This window comes from Drosophila obscura, unplaced genomic scaffold (assembly GCF_018151105.1).
Source record: "Drosophila obscura isolate BZ-5 IFL unplaced genomic scaffold, ASM1815110v1 contig_200, whole genome shotgun sequence".
Classification (NCBI taxonomy): Eukaryota; Metazoa; Arthropoda; class Insecta; order Diptera; family Drosophilidae; genus Drosophila; species Drosophila obscura.
In genome coordinates this window covers 4,387,576-4,410,606 of record NW_024542791.1, presented here as the reverse complement: position 1 = coordinate 4,410,606, position 23,031 = coordinate 4,387,576, and the positions used below count along the sequence as shown (strand labels likewise).

At 40.7% G+C, this 23,031-nt stretch overlaps 2 protein-coding genes across 6 annotated transcripts in view; both read right to left on the bottom strand.

The window, feature by feature from the left end:
• The window catches only part of LOC111078462 (leucine-rich repeat and fibronectin type-III domain-containing protein 3), a 64,499-nt gene that overhangs the window by 26,507 nt on the left and 14,961 nt on the right, over positions 1-23,031 (bottom strand). The window lies entirely within an intron of this gene.
• Positions 13,489-14,835, bottom strand: LOC111078532 (actin-1-like). The gene has a single exon (XM_022373254.2). It carries the CDS (start codon positions 14,710-14,712, stop codon positions 13,561-13,563), a length of 1,152 nt encoding a protein of 383 aa, XP_022228946.1. The 5' UTR covers positions 14,713-14,835; the 3' UTR covers positions 13,489-13,560.

Sequence of the window (23,031 nt, the reverse complement as noted above, 5' to 3'; positions counted from 1 at the left end):
ATTGTGAAAATAATGCGCCATTTCTAATTGAATATACGTATTCTCTTTAAATTCAGTTGCATAGCAAAGCATTCCACGATTTAATGTTTACAAGTGATTTCCAGAATCAAGAAATACGTTTTAATGCCTGATGCTCGTAAAAGACTCGTACATTCTATAATTCATGGCAAACCGAGTCAAATGAGAAAACAACTTTCAATTGGCATTTGGCAAGGGTATTTAAAAAAGGTAAAAACAAGTGCGGGCCATGACACAACGTCACTCACACCACTCACACCCATAAAGATATATCAATATATTGTACACATAACTGCACTATAGTTGTAAGTATTTGTATATAAATGATCTATCAAATTAATTAGTGGTAGTAATCGACGGGGAAGGCGAGAAAGAGACAAGATTGCAAATGGAAAACGATTCAGTGGCTAAAGTAAAATGTAAAATTGGGTAAAACCGGAAGATGTTAATCAAACAACGTTGGAAAAACAGGCGAAATTGTAAAAGAAAATTGAGCAAAATGGGAAGACGCAGGCAGGTAGGCAGGCAGGCAGCAGAAGCAGTGCCAGCAACATATTTTGTAGTTGTAATTTTTGCTCAAAAATAATTGCAAAGGTCCAACTGTGCGTACGTAGGGCTGCTAGCGTTTCTCTATGTGGTCGCCGCCAGCGTTACTTTAGTTGTTGCCTTTGCTGTAAGCAGCAATTCAGCTGCAAGCTTCTCTGCTTTCATTATAGAAATAGACGCTGCCAAAGTCCCTGCTTGTCGTCGTCGTCTAGCTGGTGCCTTTCAATACAGAATAGAATGTTCTTGTAAAGCTCTGCCGCCATTGCTAAGGGCTTTGCTGCGGGCTTTTCTTGCTTTGTCGCCCAAGTTGCAGTTAGTTGCAGTCGCTGTGGCTGCTTTTGCTTTTGCTTCTGCCGTGGCTTTTGTTTGTTGTTCTCTCATGGCTAATGCAGTCGCTGCCTCCACTATTATCGCGTTTATGTCGCCGTCGCTACGGCACTGTGCTGCTGCTGCTGCTGCTGTTTTTGGCAGCAGTAATGACAGCAAGCAGATTTTGGCGACGTCGACATCAACGACTGGCGACAGCTTCAAATTGTGCAATGGACAAGATAAAGGGGAAGAGAAACGGCCAAGGTGCATTAATATAGGGTAAAGAGATACCGTTATTCGTCTGCCATTCACTCTCTCTTCTGTTCTCTTTGCCTTACCTTATTTTAATATACCTTCCAAGAAGCATTGCAAGAGGGAAAGAAGAGATCGGATCGGAAAAAAACAAATTAAAATGCAAATTTGTACGAAAATGAGTGTAAACAGAAACAAATTTGTGTGGGGAGGGGAGATGGCAAGAAGATAGGGCGACAAGGAGAAGAGGTGAAGCTAGAGGGGAGAAGGCTGCAGAAGGCTTAAAAGTGGTGAGGTGGAGACGGGAACGGAAGTATCTCGCTCTCGACATCGTGGAAAGCAAAAGCCAAAAACCAAATCACGGAAATGACCCAAAAATGAACACATCGAAATGAAGAAGACATAAAAAAAGAAGACGAAGCAACAGCAACAGCAACAAAAGCTATGCCACAGAAAACGATGAAGATTTATCCATTGTTGTCGCTCTTTGAAGGTCGCCACGAGTGTGGGTGGGAACGGGGAGGGGAGGGGCTTTGAGAGCAAAGAAAGTGTTGAGCTTGAGCCAAATTGTTGAGCCAATTTCCACGTCTCACTTACACAAAAACCAACTTTGATTTGGGGCCACTTTGGCGCAATCTTTGTGGGTCTTTTCATGGGGTAATAGAAGAGTTGGAGGCTATGTCAGGATAGAGGAGAGCTAAGTGAAGCGTTTAAAATCGTAGAAAGTATGCTACACATCTGTATGATCAGAGGACTAATCTATGGAAAGGATCTCCTAGATCTTTTGCGATGGTAAATTTTAATTCTGGTATGCTTTTAGCATTTTTTTAATATTACTTTTAAACTTAATGCATACTAAAACCTTAGTATACTCAAAATTAATATTCTTACTTGTTGTTTATGTGTGGATTTCCCATTCAAGTTGCAATAATTTAACGCTTAAAACTTTTCAAACCCACCTAAAACGAGAAAGAGAAAAAATAAATATTAATAGTGGGTAATAGTAACTTTTTTATTTGTATCCAAAAAAAAGGGAAAACTTTAGTTCAGCACCAAAATTATTTATGGCATGTGGGTGGCTGTCCATGTGCTTAAGGGAGCCACTGTATAGCCTCTGTGGCGCATGTAAGAGAGCGAAAGAGAGGAAGATATGTGTAGCTCCTGCATTTCCGTTTTTGCGGTTGTGCTTCCCCATTTTTCCCACTAAAATAAAAAACAGTGTACCATAAAAGTTGTGCGACAAAATTTCTGCAATTCCTGCACTAAAAAACTCATACGATATAAAAGCTATTTTTTTTGTTGTTGCTAAATGGTTATAAACAAAAAGAAAAATACTGTACTATTTTTGCCAAAATAGTTGGGAACCACAAAAATAATAAAAATGACAAATATTTGTCGGTAAAAGTTTTCATTTAAAGCCTGAATAAAATGTGGGAGGCTATGCAAATTATGCACAATGTTGTCAGGAGGAGTACGGAATGTAGAGAGGAATAAAAGTAGAAGAGTGTACAGTGTACACTCGTTAGAGATAAATCCACGACAACAAATAGAGGACCTCAAAACTCTTCGAGTGTGCGAGTAGTTAAGATTGTCAATGGAGATAATATCATAATTTAAAGGTGTTGAAGGTAAATACCTTTCGGCTTTCGGCAGACTCGAATTTTCAATGTTTCCTTTTAAGCATTAAATTTTTATTGTCAACTTTCAGCTCCTGCTGCATAAACCACTCGCCAGTTTATACAAAATTTACTCCGAAAAATTCCTAACACCATTCAAGCGACTAGCAAAGATTTCCATAAATAGTTTACCCAGTTTACCAAACCATTGAAATATTTCATCGCTCAATCGGATGGGAAAATCTTGTTTGTATTTTCTTATCATTTCTACACAGCAAATATTTTCAACATCTCATAGGAGCAGCAGCAGCAACAGTAACAGCAACCAAAAACGATCAAATATGAGCCAAAATTTAGCTAAAACTTTTAAACGCTTCGCACATTAAGTGTACAAAAAAAATGTTGAAAAATCCCAGACAAACTAATGAACGAAAATTCAAAATCGTTGGCAGAAAAAGTTGAAAAATAAAATGTAATCAATATCCCAGACCTCAGCAGGGCATCGGTTGCGGGCAACACGCATCGGGGTGTTACATAAGCAAACACAATCGTTTCAATTTCCAAATAGCCAAATGATGTTTTGCAGCTTGAATTCAATTTAAAAGAGAGAGAGAGCCAAAGGTTTTCCTTTTTCATCAGCGTCAGAATGGAAGTCAAAATGAATTATTGCTCTTTGGCCAACCTTATTTGGGGCTTTTCCATGGCTCTACCAAGAAGTGTGTTTGTGTGTTAAATAAACATAAGAATACTCGTAGCAAAAGGCAAAAGCACAGGCATTTTTGGCATTATCTTGACTGTTATTTTTGAACTTTTTTTGTGTGCGGCCCAAGGGCTAAATGTCTTGAGGCTGGGCCGAAGCCAAACTACGAGTAGGTCCCTGCCGCAACAGCAGCAGCCTTGAACTGCTTCGGTTTTTTGACACAGCTGAGCATCAAATAAACACATACCCGTATTTGTACATGACACTCGTATGGTCATATAGCTTACCAAACAATTTGTTTTGTTGGCTTGCCAATTTTTGTGCTCTTTTTTCGGGTGTTTTAATACACTTACATGAAAGAGACCGGGCATAATATAATTTATTATGGGGTTGGACAGCGAGAAAATCAGGGGAATATTGTACGATGTTGAGATGTACGTAAAGGTATACTGAAATATTGAATAATTGAAAGAAGTGTACATAAACCAATTGTGGGGCTCATCTATTGGTTATTTATATATTATCTTTAAATAAGATTGAGTCTTTGTCCAGTCCTATTTTTGCACCATTGTTTTCTTACGAACTGTAGGCGTGCATTTAAATATGTATGAATTCGTATCCAAAGGAAAGAGAAAAGGTAACTTCTTTAGGATATGTAAATCACAGGTATAATTAGGTTTAAAGAAGATGCAATGATCCTAGGAATTGTCATTGAGAATCTTAATACTATGCATGAATCTGCGAACCTATGCCTTTTTGGAATTATTTGTAGCTTAACATCGTCTTTAAAAACAATTTAATATTTTATTCACTTTTTTTTTATCATATTCTTGTACACTTTTAAGGGCATCCATATTTTAGTTTCGAAAAAGCCAAGCCACAATCTTGTTTTCTTATAAAATTTGATCTTTTTCATGCACGACTTTTTTTTATAATTCACTTTTGGTTTCCCTGCAGTTCCAGGGCTCTACTGAACGTTAAATCTTTATTTATTTTTATGTTTCTAACACAAATATACGAGTATACGACATTTCAGCGCTGCTCTTGCTGCTGTGTTTTTTGGTTGTGAATACTCGTACGACTTGTTTGGGGGGTCTGTTTAGGCCATTTGCATAAACCGCAAAATCTGCTTGTTTTGTATTAGCATTTTTTAGCGTTGTCTCTTTTTCTTGGGTGTTCAAGTCCGTCCAATAATTTCTTTTGCTCTCGGGGGTCTCTCTATCATGGCCTTTGGGCATCTTGTTCTTGGGGTTTACTTCCTTTTTTTCTTTTAATAATTCGTTGAGATGAAACTTGAATTTGAATATGAGCAACAAAGTGATATATTCGCGGATTTAAATCTTTTGTTATTTGTTACTTTTTGAGGCAGAAATCTTGTGTTGTTTCTGTTACAGAAAGGTCCCCTCTGTGTTTTTTTTTCTGAGTTTGAAAAATCTGCTGCTGGGCAGGAATCCAAGGAGTATCCATAGTCTTCTTCCATCTCTGGACATCTTGCATATTTATCTTTATTAGGCTTTCACTCATGCATGATGAGAAACAGAAAAAAATGAGCAGAGCACAAAAGTTTTGCCAGCATGCAAAATCAAAGACCAGATAGGGGCGGTGACACACCCACTAAGCCACCCACACACACACACACAGACACACACATAGAGAGAGAGAAAGAGAGAGCGAAAGACAATGGAAAACTTAATAAGTTATCAATCAAATTTCGTCAATCGTTTTCGGGTCAAAGCAATCAATTTGCGTGATAAAGTCAAATGCCTGGACAGGATTCGGTGAAGGATATCTTTCAGCTGCACCCTCTCCATACCATATATACCCTTCTCTCTCAGTGTTCATCGTACTAACAACAATCCTCGCTTGGCCATCAGTTTGTTGGCATTGTTTGTCTGACAGTTGTAAAGTGATTTGCTACGTGAATTGGGACTGGGGCGAAGAATGCACAGGGAGGAGGCTTCATGGCTATGGATGGGGATGGGGATTTAGGGGTCAGTTGTCGTGGTCGTGGTCCAGCCACATAAATTGGAAAATATGATTTGTATACATTAAGAGATTTGTTGTCAGCTCCACAGACAGCCAAAGATGATTTATATTGATAGGAACATGTGACACCAGATATATGATTCGGAGAGGGTGTACTGATTCCTGTTTCGGTTTTAAAATCTATAGTTTTTTCATTAATGGTAAAAATATGCATATAGAGGGGTTAATAGGTTTCCAAGCTATCGGAAACATTGGAAACAAATACATAAAAATGTATGTACATCATCATTAATATTACACAGAGAAGTCTCCAAATATTCCCAAAATATATTTAAGTTCAGGCTAAATAAATAAAATTAATAATTAAAATTAACTGGTTCTCATATAAATCAAACCAACAAACGAAACACAAAAACGAAAGCTAACAAAAATACTCGTTTCTAAAGGAGATCCAAAATATATAGAACAAGTTTCAAACGTTTTGACCCACTTCAAAGGGGGAACCTAATGGGACAGATCGTATAAAAAAGTAAAAGTTTATACAAAAAAAGTTTTTATTTCCCAACAGATACAGTTTTATTGAAGCAATAACGAACAGCTAAGAATTGAAAGAGCGCTAATGAACCTTTCCAATGATAAAATTCAAATTTAATGAATCTCAAGTCAGTGTGACTCATAGATACAAACCTATCTATCGCTTGGTCTGCAGCTTGTAGATATTTTGGAGATATTCACCAATCTGCTAAAAGATTTCCATTCTTTCACGTTTCCAACTTTAAGATAAATCTGACAGCCATAAAAAGACGTTCAGTCGTTCCCAAATCATCACGATATCCCCAGTTCCGTCAGTACAACCAGTTTCATGTCAAATTATGCATAATAGAATCATAATCATCCGTCTATAAATAAGACAGAGATTCAACCAAGAACAAAATATAATACAAATGTTTTTTTTTTTTGCTGCGGAACAAATCAGGCATTGATAAATAATCATAACAGATTGTTATGTTCGAAACAACATTTCGGATTTCGATTTCCTGTTTATGCACCAGAGAGAAACGATTGAAACGACAAAGTTTTCCCCAACACCGGAACTTGTCGTAGAACTCCCATGTGACTCGAGGAAAAACTTGTCGAGCAATCGATAGAAACTTTTAATGCCGATGCAAGGAGTTGGGGTAAGTCGCAAACAAACAAAAAATATGCTAATGGAAAAACACATCCACAATGGAGCGTAAAAACTAGCAAAAATCCGAACAAAAAACACACACTCACACACATATTTAATTAAGCCGCAATAACAGATTAAAAAGTTGACCAAATTCCAAGGGCCAAACATAAAAAAAGGCAACAGATATTGAAAGTATTCCCCATTGTGATGGCGAATGATTAAATGGTGATGATGATGATGGTATGGATGCTTTGGATGCTGGTCGAATGCGATGACGAATCAAAATTATGTGGGCAGACGTCAAAATGAGCAAATACCCAAAAAACAGTGCGTTCCATACGATTAAAATTTTTTTTAACTTCAATAATAAATATGAAAATTTAATACAAGCAGATTTGGGGTTCTTTAACATTATGGAAGACTTTTAAATGTGGGTAAAAAAGTTTCCTTTGACCATATACTTTACCTTATTGTATAATACACCTTTTCGTTACGCACTGTACCCGAACATTAATCGAGGAAGTGCTTGAGACTTGAAACTTCAAAATTCTTTATCGATTGCCTCAGACCCCCAAGAGCCAAGGTTAACATTAAGCATCAGAGAGCATCAATGACAACTAATCGATAGAAACGGCAATAGAAACATCAACCAACCAAAAAAAAAAAAAAAAAAAATGGCATCAAATAAATTATGTGGCTCTTCGTTCCACTTGATGGGAACTCTCAAGCGTCCAACTCGAGCGGACTCTCATGAGTCTTTGAAGTGTCGCTTGGATCGAGTTGCGCAACCAGTCCAGTCCTGAATTGACGATGATGATGGGAGGGTGGGTATGAGGCTGATGATGGCTCAAGTGTGACCAGCCAAGTGAGTTGTAAACAAATGCGCATACCTCACTGCTTATGGATAAGTAGCATGGTTACTCGTAGATTTATGTTGCCCAGTGGATTCTGTACTGCTATTTTCGGGATCTCTCTCTGTCATCCTAATCGTTCCGTTCCATTCCCTCTCCTGTCTGCCAGTCTTCTGTGTTCTGTTCTGTTCTGTTCTGTCCTGTCTTGGGCCTGTCCCCAAGCAAATAAACTTAAGTGCATTGGCTCGTAAGCTTCAGCAGCGCCCCGACTTGAGTGCTTGTTAAATGTAAAGTATATGTCTCAGGTCGAGTATTTTAGAGTTAGGAATGCGTTCGGGCTTCATTTGTTGAATATGCGATGTGGAAAGTGGAAAGTGGAGGGAAAGGACTCTGCTTACATGTACTTCATTCTTGCTGCTAAATTGATTTTGAAGTGCGTAATGGCTAGGCGAGTGTGTACCCATGTAAGTGTCATCAAATGGAGACTAAATTAACAAATGGGATGTAAAGGGAATAGAGGACTAGTAGAAGTATGGAGAAAATGGTATACAAGTAAAAATAACTAAGGGATCTAATCAAATTTAAACTTTTCTAGGTTTCGGAAGGTATCTGTTATCGTAGCATATCGATTATTTAATCGAATTGAGGAAATTTGGGATTGTAGAAGAAGAATTTAAATACTATAAAAAGGTATTTGGCAGTACTAAAGGGCATTGCACTCTTCCAAGCCGAGTTTTCCCCCTTTTTACAATGCTGCTAACCCCCCATAAGAGCTGCCTGCCCACACCAGCTATCACTCTGCTGACTAATCCCCGATCATTTGCACCTGTTACGCCAAATGAAGATTAAAGACACTCGTAACGATGAAAAACTAACATCAATTTGGATCTGTATGCCCCAAATCACTTTCTTTCATATGAAGCAGTGCAAGCTCTCTCATCATTGGCCGCCCAAACATAGTGCGAGTGCGAGTATTTTTGATCATTAGTCGTAGAGCTATTTCTTTATCGGACGATCAAAGAAATTAACTAATTTGCTGGCATTTGCTGCGGAGGTACAGGCACCACATCGAACTGCAGCAGAGAGTGAGATTGCCATTGACATTGAAAGTCGTGCCAAATGTTAATTAAGTTCATCAGCGAAATAATAAAAATAATAACAATAAAAAAACGAGCTCATTCGCCACAATGAAGACATCAAAAGCATTACAAAAATGTAACAACACAGAAAGAAAGAAAGAAATAAACAAGAAGAAGCGAAGCGAAGGCAATGAAATAAGAGAAACATAAACCAGAGCAAGCAAAGTGGACAAATGCAGATGCAGATGGACGACAAAAGATATTAGAGATGGGAGAGAGTATCGTTGTGGGATGACACGAAATGAGAGTTTTTAAAGTTTCAAAACTAAAGACTCCCAGAACGGATCCGAGGATATTCCTTCAATATTGAAGAGAATAGTCAAAGGACATACATTTTGGCTGAAGCATAGGCTCTATTCCTATAAGGATGGAAGCTCATCTGGTATCATTACTTTTATTTACTTTACTACTCATATATGGTAGCGATCTCTAATTTAACAGATAATAAATTAATCAGCAAATTATCCTTCTGTTTTTAAGGATTAATTTCTTCCTCTACTTCTGCTAAGACATGCACGATCACGCACGAAATGAATGGAGGCTTGCTGCTCTACTATAATCCATCTCTAACTAACTTCACTTCACTTCACTTTTGCTTTGCTCTTTGAGCTCTTTCTCTTTTCTTTCTCCACCCCTTTCTACACGCTTTACTTTTGTTTTTGTCGCCTCTGCCGCGCGAAGATGAAAGCAAAAATTTCACTGACGTTGACGATGACGTCGACGGCGACGGCGACCGAACGAGAGTGAACCGAAATGAACTGAAATGAATGCCGCAGAGCCGCAATTATGATAAATAACTGTATTTTCATATTGTATTTATTGTCTCATTTTTGCATTACTTTATGTTGTTCGTTTTTTTTCTTCTTCTTTGAGTATCTTTGTTTTTTTTTTTTCTTTTGGTGTTGCTGTTGTTTTGTAATGACAGTGCAATTTATGTTAATTTCTGGCCAAGGTCTCCGTGCAATAAACATAAATTCCTGTTAAGAGCCCCACAGTTAAAACATGAACACAAAATGCATGAGAGATGGCAGAGGAGCTCCCTCTGTACATCCACTTGTCACAATTTCTTTTATGGCAGGTAATAAAAAGTGATGCGATTTTTAGGGTAATTTATGAGGATGATGAAGAAATTATATTGTTAAAAAATCAAAAATATATGATGGATAAGCGCATTAAAAGTCATTTGATTTTAATAAATAATAAGCCTATTGTAAAGAGAAGAGAACTCCCTTCAAAACTACTATTTTATTCTTAGTAGATATGTAAATATAGATCTTGTGTATATCTCTACTTATAGAAAATCTTACGCATTGCTCTAGGAGCACCAAAGTGCTCATCAAAATCATAACACCCTCCTCCGGGTACAGGGCATGGGAGCAACCCAAAGAAGAGGTCAAACACATTGATAAATGTACCATGGCTGAGGGCTACAAAATAGGTAAATGTACAACATTTTCTTGTTGTCAAATTATATCGAAACTAATAAATTTGACAGGGCCATAACGAGCCTGAAATTTTTGGGCGGGTATAAGCGTATATTTTGAGGCGGGGTTCCATACAAAATTGACTTGTCAATGGTTCAGTTTTTTTTGTTTCTTTATTGTCTGTTGTTTTTGTTGCTGTTTGGTTGTTCGTGTTTCTGTTTTTTGGTTCAGTTTATTGTCTGAAACAAGTGAAAGTGTCAACGCCATGAAATATGATAAACGACTCAAAGAATATGCTTTGAAAAGAGAGTGGATGGAGTGAATGTGGGGTGTGGTGGGGTGGGTTGTTGCAGGCAGAGATAGTGCTGTAGCAGAGGAGGCTGGCTGTCCGATGCGGCGTATACGTTATTTATGTCCAGAACAAACTGCGGATGGGAATATTTTGTTGGTTGAGGGACCTTTCATGAACAGCAGACGAACAGTGAGTTTAAAAAGTGTACCACTTGTTACAAATGAACCAAATATGGAATAAATATATTTCCAAGACGATTGAAGCAGTTTTAAACCAGTTTCACACATCTTAAACTTGCCGTGGCACAATTTTTCAACCCAAATATTATCCTCGGCGCGTCCTTGTATTGGGGTCACACAGTTTAATAAAGTAAATATGCGAAAATGAATGGGTACTGGGGACCAAGGAGAGGGTCCTTATCAAGGACTAGCGCACGGCGTCGCACCAGATAAACTCTGCCACAACTCATGGCGAATGCGTGCCCAGCATAATGAAAGGAATCTGAAGAGGGTTATGGCAGGGTGAGAGCGGCGAGAGATTTAGAAGGCTATGTTACACGAACACTATGCGACATAAACATAGGCAAAATACACATGTGAAATCTCTCCCTTTTATTAACCTTGGAAAAACCCTAGAATTAATGTCAATTTTTTTATTATGAAACGCACTGTATTGCACAGACTTTGGAATGCGACTTGCTAATTTCCTTGGCATTCATTGAGTTCTTCTACTTCTGCCCCACACTTCAAGTGCTAATTATTTGTGGCCAATTCAACATTGGCCATTCACTAAAAAGGGTTGCCAGTGCCGCTGCTACTGCTTCGCCTTCGTCTCTGCGGCGGCTTTTGAGAAAGTTTTCACGAAATTCTGTCAAAAGCAAATCTTTGTGAAGGTGCCAAAGATTTGCCTTGTCAATGTTTGCATTGAAGATTCGCTCTGTGGTGAAATGAAATCTACTGTTCAGTGTAAATGTTGCTTGTGCCACTAATGAGACGCATTTAAAGATCTTTGAAAAGACATTTCTTCAAGATGATTTCACTAATTTGATTGTCAGTTGATTGTTTGGGAAGATTTGTTAGTTCGAAAAGAGCGGAAACAGATTTTCAGAGTGTGCATGTAACAACAGTTTAAATTTATGGCAGCGTGTGCGAAGTCTTAATTTGGCAGTGGCAATATGGAGAGTAGTTAAGAGTTGGAAGACTTTTAAGACGGCTCCTATCCCAAAAAAAACCGTAACTCTAAAGGTTCCTGAGCAAAGTTTAATACAGAATTATCACTCTTATTTCCATTTTCACAAGCACTAACTTCTTTTCTGGCTTCTTCAATAACCCTTTTATATAACTACTCCCAATGAAGCATTTTTTCCCAACCAACTCTCTGAACAATTCTTAACTCTTCCTTAATTTGCGGCTACACTTTAACCTTTAACCGTTCGCCCCCCAAAAATGGTTGATGATGGAAGCTTTGGGGCTTTCAAGCGACCACAAGGGAGAGAAAGATGTTTCGCAGAAGGCAGAGGAACTGCTATAAAAGAGCAAGTTAGCGAAATGAATAAAATGGGAACACGAGTATACACGCAGACACACACACACACACATGCCGCAAAGCTTGTACTTTCATATGTTTGCCACGCCCACACAATGCACTGGAGTGGGCGTGAACAAAAGGTAACTTCTGGGCTAACAGAAAAATGGTGAAAAAAACCCTACGAGTATGAGAATGATGATGATGGAGAAGCCAGCCAGTCATTGCAGGTGAACGAGATGAAGCCTGCCACAGAGGTTGCCACAGTGGGATGGTGGAAGGGGGAGGGTAGTAGCCCTAGTTGCAACATAAGTATTAGCTTCATTTTTGCAGCATTTAGCCTGGCTCTCAGCCGCCGCTTTCCCGCTGGCCCACCCCTCTTCTCATAACCCCTTTTGCTTTTGTAACTTTGTTTGCAGTTTTCTTCTTCATCTTTTTTCCTTTTTTTTTTTTGTGTGTGCCCCGTCGAGCCGCCTCAAATGAATTGAATGTGAAAAATTTAAATGCAAACAGCCGCAGTCGACGCAACAGAGTCAGCCTTGCCCTGGTCTCTCGTCTCTCGTCTCCGGTCTGCACTCTGATGTTTCTGCTTGCCTTGCAAAAGTCGAGTCCCCGTCGCCGTTTCGCTGGCCCCCTTCTGTACAGTCTCGGCAAAAGTTCATTGTACCATCTCGCTTAGTTGAAGAGTCATCTCTGAGTCCAAAACAAACGATGCTTTTGATTGCCAACGACAGGGTGGTGCTGGTAGAGCCTTCCGAGATCGGGTCAAAGACTCGTCGACTAGGCCGTCCCCTCCCCCCACACGCATTGGCCTGAATATGAATATTTGTTCCCATATTTGTTAGAGCCCTCTGGGAACACGCATCGTATGCATTTGCATTGAAATTTCAATTGGGGATCAATGCACGCACAAAATTATTATAAGAGTTCTTATACAGTAAAAGACCTGAGGGAATACTTTTGAAAATAATACGTACATAAATTATACTCAACAGGCTCGTTAAAATTACACACTGAGTATAAAGTGTAAAGCCAAGAAGTCAGAACTCCGTCAAAAGTACAAGGCCAGGACCACCAACAAAGGATATTTGAACTGCTTTATCCTGCGCTCTGCAGGTGTTTCTTACTTGATCGTCACGTTGCGTGGGAGCCAGGTCGGCCATTGCCCAGGGCCAAAACTTCCTGGAACTTCCTGGAACACCTGGCACAGGGGCTATGCAAAGAATCTCCACCAGAGCCAGCTTTCAGTCAGCCTCATAATCACACATAAGAAGAGGAATGACTCACTGACTGACTCACTGCGGCAGATAGTTCAAAAAGAGCGTAAAGATTGGCACCGTGTGACTTCCTAGCGGGTTTTATGGGGATCCAAAACAAGGTGACTGTTGCTAACGAGTGATAAAACTGAGTGATAAAACTTTTAGTTTCACTGACAGAAAATTGTTTAATTTTGTAATTTTTAGAATGTAAATTTTAGTGTTGCTGTTATTTTTTTTCCGAGCTGCTGGAGGGGGGTACAAAGACTTGATAGCCCTGGCCGTAGCCCGATTTTTTTAAACAAATTTGCCAGGCTTTTTCTAGAGTATGTATTGTAAGAGTTCATAGGTTTAATTGGTATATATCCACATGACTTTGGTATAAAATAAGTAAGGCATACGAATAAGAAACTGTTGATTTATTTATGTTTGAAATTTGCAATAAATTTAGTACACTGCTTCAATTTTTCCTTCCCTTAGGCACAGCTGCGGTGCACTATGGATGCACCCATTTCGTCGTAATCCTGTTTGGTAATCCACATGTGCTGGAACGATGTGAGCGAGGAGAGGATCGAGCCACCGAGCCACACGGAGATCTTGCGATCTGAAGGTGCTGCTATATTGATATCCATGGTGGATGGTGCCAGGCGGGTCATTTCCTTCAGCATGCGCTCCGGCAAGCCCTTGAGCATGGTGGTGCCACCGGCGAGGACAATGTTGCTGTAGAGGCTCTTGCGAATATCCACCTCACACTTCAAAATGGAGCTATAGGTGGTCTCGTGAATGCCACTGGACTCCACGCCCAGGAGGGCGGGCTGGAACATCGCCTCGGGACAACGAAAACGCTCGTTTCCCACCGAAACAACCTGTCCATCGGGTAGCTGGTAGGTTTCCTCCAGCGACGAACTGTCCGATGGGTTGTCCATCTCCTGCTGGAAGTCCTCGGCGACATAGCAATGCTGCTCCTTGAGATCGCGCACAATTTCCCGCTCGGCGGTGGTGCAGAACGAGTTGCCACGCTCATACAGGATCCGCATCAGGTAATCGGTGAGGTCGCAGCCTGCCAGCTCCAAACGCGAGACGCCGTGCGGCAGGGCATAGCCCTCGAAGACGGGAGTGGTGTGGGTGATGCCATCGCCAGAGTCCACTACCATGCCGGTGATGCGACCCGAGGAGTAGAGGGTGAGCACCGCCTGGACGGCCAGATACATGGCCGGAGTGTCGAACTTCTCGAACATGATCTGGGTCATCGTCTCGCGGCTGGCCTTCTGGTTGAGCGGCGGCTCCGTCAGCAGCACAGGATGCTCATCTGGCGCCACCTTGAGAGCAGTGTGGAAGGTGTAATGCCAGATCTTCTCCATCTCATCCCAGTCAACGACAATGCCACGCTCGATGGGATACCGCAGGGCCAGCACACCACGGGATTTCTGCGCCTCATCGCCCACATAGGCGTCGTCAGTGCCGCCATACGATTTGTTTACGCCAATTCCAAACATTGCCGACATATGACGGGGACGGCCGACAATCGATGGGAAGATGGCAGTGGGCACATCATCGCCGCCAAATCCGACTTTGCACATCCCCGAACCATTGTCAATGACCAAAACAGAATTACCCTCGTCACACATTTTCGATCTTAATGAATTTAGGGTGCGGTATTGCCAAAAAAAAATTATTTTCAAATGGTTAAATATTTATTGAATTTTGTTGGGGCTATGTCTTGTCAAGCAATGACTAAATGAATAAAGTCTAACCATTTATGTGACCTACTGATTCAAGAAACGCCTACTGGTTCTTCAAAATATTAGAAAAAGTACGAAAAGAACATTTCCCCCTTTGCGCACAATGTCTCCAGGGTAAAGGTGTTTTATTTATCCCCTTTCTTGGACAGATTTGCCTCTGTTACTCGTATAATCGGCTTGGGGCTAAAATGCTGAATATTTATAAGAACCGACCAATTATGGCTTACCCATTTAACCCTCAGTTGAAACATTGAAACCTGCACTTAAACATTCCTTTCTCTCCTCACATATTCTCTTTAGTTCCTATCGAAATTGAAACATTTTAGCACGCTTTGATATGGACTTTGGGCTTTTTTCTCTCTCCGTCGCTGTCTGTTCACCTGTATGAAAGCAAAGTACCGTACACTGGCTAACAAGCCAACTAGATGTGTGTACACACATACATACATATGTACATATGCACATATGTACATATGTATGTGTAGGTAACGTTCGAATGGGCACAGAATCACCAGCAGGAGAACCGACAAGGAAGATGAAGTGGATAGCCAGACAGACGAACTCCTCTGCTCTCTGCAGTTAAGCCTCTCTCTGGCTCTGCTGTTTGTCTCCCTCTCTCTCCCTGCGAGTATGTGTATGCGCATAGCTGGCCACAACAGTAAATCATCGCAGACTCACACATTCAACACACTCCCTCACTCCCCGTGCAGATAGGCGGTTGCTTGGACTCTACCTGTCTCCTTTTTGCAGCCAGTGACGTTTTATATTTATTTATAACAAGAAACGAAGGATTAACAAAGGAGTAACGACTCACAGGTACCCTTTAAATACAATAGATCGATAGCTTTCGGCTTGATATACATTTAAAGCAACTTTAAGTTTTTTGCCCACAAAGTTAACAATTTCTAGAGTTGAAACGAAATTATCCTCCACTGCACACACATTCAAATACGGCCACAAGAAGACTCCTTGGTCACACTTGAGCAGCCTTGTATGAGAACCATAATACCCTAGCCACTCAAGGCCATAAAAGCGAAGCGACCGCTCAGGCGGGAGGAGGCAAAAGAGAATCGAAAAAATTCAGCAAAGCAAAGTTCAGGGCGCCGAGGATTGTATGCTCTTACTTTTCATAGGATGGGTGTAAGTATTAGTTTTGACTTCAACTTTGATATCTTTGTCAAAAACTTATTTAACTAATCGGTAGAGATGGATATTCCAAAGAATAAAGGAAGTAGATTTCGATCAGAAATGATCTCTCCTCTCTGCTATGAACGATGCCTGATGAAAAGAGTAATATGTACTCCCAATGTTAGGGTATAAAAAGAAAACAGTTCGTCGTCGATTGAATGTCTTTTGTATGTGGGTCAGCAATGCCAGCAATGGGTGGGAACGGCTGTGACAGAGGGGGATTCTGGGGCAGCGGCACAGAGTGGGAGAGGAAGCGTGCCAGCAGGAGTCGAGTCGAGGCGAGGCCGCTCAACGGTTAAGCAAACAAGTGAGCGCGGGACGTCCACTGGGTGGACAAGTGCCCTGGTCCCGGTTTCGCTTCCAGTCCATAGTCCCACTCCCGGTTTGCTCTTCCCCATCTGGTGAAAGGAAGAGGGAGAGACCCGAGGAGAGAACTTGTTTTTAATCGTTGTCAATGGCCAAAACGTTAAGTGTCCCGTTCGTTCGCTCGCTGGATGTCGATGCTGTGGTCAGTGCCACAGTTGAGTGGAGAGAGGGATGCAGTTGGATACAGGAGGAGGAAAACCATTTGCGGACCAATTTTCAGGCTGCATTTCAGACTGGTTTTCCACAGTGTGTGTGTGTGTGTGTGTGTGTGTGTGTGTGTGTGTGGGAGTGTGTGCCCCTTCCACCGAAACAGGTTGCACTGTTAGTTGCACTGATTCCATTCGCTGATCGCTGTAAATCAAAGAGTGTGTCCCCAGACCCCCCTCGAAACGAATCGAATCGAATCCAATCCGAACCCATACCCCTGTAGACAGCACTCCCCGCCACATGTCAAATGGAATAATTACACAAGTGGCACAATCTTTTTAGTTTTTTTCTGTTTTTTTTTTTGTTCGTTTTTCGCGAGTGAAAGATATCGATGGCGATAAATGTCCGCTTTAATATAGCTGTATTTAGCAACATGAATCACTAACCGAAACCGTTTACGCAGACCTAAATAACATAAACATAAACACACACATACACGAGCTCTTAATCGTGACTGCGTACACATGAATGTAGCATGTAGTATGTGTGTGTTGTGATCCCCTTATACAGGGTATTGCGGAGTTATCTAGAAGTTTGCAAATCAGAGCAGAGTGCATACAGTTCCTTTGGAATGTAATTTATATGCTTATACTGGTACTATTTTGTCTGTCATACATCTTGATATCTATAAAGATATCTTGCTGAAATTTACCAAGTTAAATTCTTCAGAGCTACTACTTCTAGAATCTGATAATTATTCTGATAATTATTTCCAATTTTAATTCAATTCAAATCACAATATCAGTTATATAAATATAAACGCTCTTTCCAAACGATCATAAGGAAAGTCTTAGTGAGCAAAACAAAACCTTCGGGGTTCGTTTGATACATACTGTAAGTAAACTTTACAAATTTAAACACACAATAATAAATTAAAGCTCGAACAGTTTGAACTTAATTCAAGATTTATATAGAAAAAATCGTTCTAAAAGAGTATTTTATGCTTCGTTTCCCAAATCGTAACTTTTACTCTTGATTTTTTTAAACTTTTGTTGTATGTATTTCCAAATGATTGCCTGCAATTTAGTTTCGTGCGCGTCGATTTGAATTTTTTCTTCTGCTCCGCGTGCATTCGATTTTGTTGTTTTTCGTCGGTATTTAATACGCATGACTTCAGCTTGATTTGTTTGGATTTTTTGTAGTTGTTTCTTTCATTGTTATTTATTTATTTATTTGTGTTGTAACTCTTGTCGCATTAGTACTCGCATTTAATTTTGCTTGGGACCCTTTTTGTACCCTTGTTTTATGGTGTTACTTTATGTTGTTAAATATATTTGCATAGAAGGAAATTCTCGTTAAAGGGATACACAAGACAACATTTTATGCTTTATCGTCCAATTTGGGCACCTTTTGTACCTTCAGTAGACGGAAACTTCTTCAACCGATTTCTCCGTATTTTCCAAGATCTAAATTTTAGTTTAAATTTCAAACGACTTATTTAAATATGTATTCTCGAAACACCTGTACTGCAAGTGGTCCCTTTTTTATCCCGCCGACCTCCGTCTGTTGCGCGGGCGGGGGGGCCCCCGGGGGCGGGGGAAGGGACGCGGCCCCCGGGGCCCCCCCCCCCCGCGAAGGGAAGGGGGAACCGAATTGGACTGGGGGGGGGGGCCCGCCCCCGTTTATTTTAGAAATGTTTATACGAAAAGCCAAATATTATTCCCAATTTCAAACGCTGTACACAAAAATTTCAAATGATTTTTTATCCGACAATTCAAATATCAATTCCACTTAATGACTGCAACATACTCGTATATAAATTGCATTCCATTCCCCGAACTCATTTTGGGGCTGTGTGCATCTCTGGGGATCCCAGATATACACTCCATGCAGCTGCAAGCCCCATCCCCTGCAGCATCCACCTCCAACTGCAATCGCCATCGACTACACTAGTATCTATGTATGTTTATCTTCGGGGGGGTTTCGCTGGTGGCGACGGTGTCGGTGTGGAGCAGGATTTCGGTTCGCATTTCCAAGAGCAAACTGTACAAGTCAATTGAAATTGGAATCGGAGAATGAAGCCAAGTTGAAAAACGGCCTCAAATAGGCATATAAACATCGGCAAATTGCCAGTGGAAGGCAAACGGCACGAAATACGGCATCGACAGTTCAGTTACCGCATCATCAAACATCATTATTATGTCTTGGCCTGTCCTGGCCAAGAAAACAAGTGGGAAACAAAATACCCAAAAAAAAATAAAAAAAATAATGCGAACACAAGAAAAAACGAGTCAATCGAGTTAAAGGGGTGGGCGGGGGGTATGGGTATACTCGTATGGCTCCCAGCACTGACCGACCGACCGAACGACGGACCAAACAGTTGTGTTTTTGGTGTTGGGAAGCGTAACTAAATGCCGAAAATCAAAAAGCGTGGCAACAGCAGCAGCAGCAGCAGCCTCCACCACTTGCGGCCATTAACGGTTAATCTGGGCTCTTCTCCAATTTACGGGCCGTGCGCCAGAGAGTCCAAGCTGCCAATCTGTGTCACATACTTATTACTTATGTGCCCAAGCCCAAGCCACGCTCTCCCGCTCTACACTCGGGAAAAATGCCCCTAAACGAAAATAGGTTTCAAGGGAAATCGAAAGCATTTCGAAACGTTTACTTTAAGCGTGCTCAAGCGATTAAAAATTTGGCTTAAAAGATTGTTTAGCGAAGGCTGAAATCAGATCTATAAACGGTGTCGGTTGTGAGGTAAAGAAAAAACTTTATCCATTAAATATCTACCTAGTTGTAAGAGAAGTTGAACAATTTCCCTTGCCTGCATCCCATCCATCTAACATTCTCCAAGTGTATTGATGTGTGCGTCGAACGGTTGCCCAATTGCCATTCCATTCCACCCACAGTGACACGACCCGACCTTCTGGCATTCCACTGGCAATTAGTCGCGTTTATGGCTCTGTTTTTGCCTGTTTCCTGCCTCTGCTACTGCTGCTGCTGTGGTTGTTGTTCTGCAGTTAAATGTTGCATGCCACATTTGGCACACATGACATGCGACATGTGTTTCTGATATGCCAATAGCCAATGGTCAGTCTCCCACAGCCCCCAACGTCCCCCCCCAACTGATGTATCCACCAAACATTATGGCTAATTAATGAAATTCGCACTGGATTTTCGGGGAATATTTCCTGGGGGGCTGGCTGTTGCCGCTGTTAATTGGTTATTTATTTTGTTTTATGTGCAATTCCAGTGTTTCATTTGTTTCTCGCTTGAATATTTCCATTTCTAATTTTAATTTGGTTTCTTTTTGGCCTCACTTCGTTAATATCTGTTTCTGTGGCTGCGTTTTCCTTTGGCGCGGCGGGGTCATTGGGCTAGAAGTTAATGGCTCCCGCTTAATGGGTCATTTGAGAGCAGTTCGTAAAAGTGTCCGAAACAGACACACACACACACACACAAAGCAAAGACTTGGCCTGGCCTGGCCATAAAGGTAATTAGCCAAAAATCCAATGCGGTGATCGGCGCAGTGGGTCAATGTTTGGGGTCAATGGGGAATTCGGGCTTAATTTTCGACTGCCACTTGATGGAGTGGCATGTTTTCTGTTGGGTTTACCTGGGCCTTAAAAATGGGTGCTGTTGACATACCTGAAAATAGAGAAATGAAAGATAAGAATTAGTTTGGTTAAAATAAACTGCTATTTGTTTTAAAAACCCCTAAATCTTAAAATATCTACGGAAATTGCCTAAACTTTACTGAATTTCAATGAGAAACACTTGTAATATGTAGAGTTTTTCAAGTGAAGGAAATCAAATTGAAATTCCATTTCCACACAAGAACAGAAAGTACCAACAACAGTCCCCAAAATGTGACATTGCACAACACTTAATGACAGCAAAGGGGCGAGACGATCGATGGAGGACTGTAAAAAGTGCATAAATTTTGCATGCAATATGCATATTAAATTCAATAAATTTTCTTTACTGAAAGCACAACAGAAAAGACAAAGAGGGAGGGGGTGAGAAAAATGTTGAACAGAGATGCAGACAAGCTGCCGACAGTGAGCTATGGCTAAAGGATATGCACAAGGATACCAACTCAAATTGATAGACATTTTTGGAGAGGCAGAAAGCCTGAAAGGAGATGCGCCAAGTGTGTGGAGGGTCACGAGAAGAACAGGGGCAGGGAAAAGAGCAAGAGCAAGGAGAAAGTAGGGGAAAAAGTGGGAGTCTTGAGGGTCTTCTACTCGTGCAATTGCCAAACACTTTTGCTCTTTTGCCGGGGCGACAAAGTTTATTTAGCCCTTGACTTGGGGAAATTTTTCAAATATTTCCCACAGCTCCCATCCTGCAGCCTGCGTCCTTGGGGATAGGATAGTCACTCACAAAAAAAGGTAAGCTGAACCATGAAAATGTCGGGTGGGGTGGGCAGAAGTATTCACGCTGTGTTCTAAAAATACTTGAGAATTGCATGACTTTTGCATTGGCAGCCTCCGCCGCCACCAGCAGTGAAGTGAACCAATCATTAAGTAAGAAGAATCCTTGATTGGACTAATAATAGAGCTGCCAACCCACGGCAATTTTGCAATGGACCTCCTGCCACGCCTGCTGCCGTTGTCTGTTCTCGTTCTCTAGCTCTGCCGCTGTGCCTGTTTCTGTCTCACTCTCAATGCAAAGAAAAAATGCGCGCAACATTTAATTAAATAACAGACAGGACAGGCAGAAATACAGAGATAGAATCGTGGGATTGTCAAGAGAGGAGTGGAGGAGGAAGAGCATGGCAAAAAGATTGGCATGCTATGTGTGTGTGTGTTTTTTTTTTTGGGCCCAGTGCTGCAAAAGTTTATTCAGTGCGTGTAATGTCAATGATTTACCAGCACTAATTTCACGAATATTAAAAAAAACAGCAGATAATCAAATAATAACTAGATAGCTTGATTTAAAGAAGTATATACATTTAGATTATAATGGAATCACTAAGCTTTATACAATTTGTTTATATTGTTTTTAAAATGCACTACCTTCAATCATGAATTATTATTGATTCTTGAACAGTTTCGATTCGTGCCAATTTTCAGTTTCGTGCCTCAAAACCTCCTCTACATGCACATCTCTAATATGAAATCTCAACATGTCTCTCGTCTGCTCTGCATTCCCTCCACCCTCCCTCCACCACTCTAGTGCCTGCCACATGCCCCTCTGTGCATTGTTCCGATTGCTTTTTGGTGCACAAAAATAGTTCCAACTCTAAAATTGCAAAAATTCAAAATAACAAATTGCATCGATGCCTGTGTCCTTCAAGCCACGTTCCTCTCTGTCGCTGTCTCTCTCTCTCTCTCTCTCTCCCACTCTGTTGCATACCTCAATCCTGGTATCCCTCTGTTGCATGCCTGCTTCTGCTGTCTCTCTGTTGCATGCCTCTGCTGCTGCCATCATCCCTCTCTGTTGCTTCTATTTCCAGCTATTTTATAAATGTTGTTTTTATTGCTTTTCAATAGCGGCGTAGCGCTGCGGTCGTCAACTTTTGCCGATTGGCAGGCGGCAACCGCAATTGCTTCTGCAGCAGCCCATACTCCCATACTTCCATGCTCCTCCTCCTCTGTTTCTGATTCTCTGTTCATTCGATGATACTGCCCCTGCTGTTGCTCTTTCTGTCACTGCTCCGGTCTCTGCGGGACTGTACCACCGAAAAACAAGCACTCCCCACAGTGCCCGGGGCGTCGTTAGTGTAAATTTATAACTGGCAAGGGCCAAGACAGAATATTTCTGGCCCAGACTATAAGGATTAAAAAAGGAGCAAAACGAGGAAAAATAAATGTGGAAGGAAAGTTTGGGGAAATGCACTGATCGAAGCTAGATCGCTCACGACTCATTTTGTGCCCTACTTTTGGCTTAAAAATTGTGAAATCAAATTAGTCCTCATTTATTTAGTTATTTATGAGATGCTCGTATTTTGTGTTCAATACTAAATTTATTATCGAAACTTTTGGCATACTTAGGAGGTCGAGAAAAGCCTATTATTTTTGAATTTAATTAAATATATTTGACAGCGTTAATGCCAAGGAAAATTAGCAAATAATTTTGTCAATAAATCGTGGCTAAGTTATCTTTAAGTGTTAATAAATACAATTTATTATCACTGATCTGCTTAAACCATAAAATTTAATACCAATTAATCAAATGTTTATCAATGACTTTATAAATTTGTGTTCGGCTCATTTCAGTTGAAGGTTTAGTCGTACTAAACAAGGAAATTTTCACACAAAAAGACCACCGAATACGCGAGTTGATAGGTACCTATTGAACAGCACAATGGTGTTCCCTTTTCTATTATTCAAGTTCGGTTCTATTCTTTGTATTTTTTGGTCCATTCAGAGCTTAACTAACCGCAGAGATATACAGATATATGTATGTATGTACGTAGATTTATATATATATGTACATATGTACCACTGTTGTGCAATCATAAATCAAAGCACCCAAGTTCTGCCCACTTTTGATGGTAGT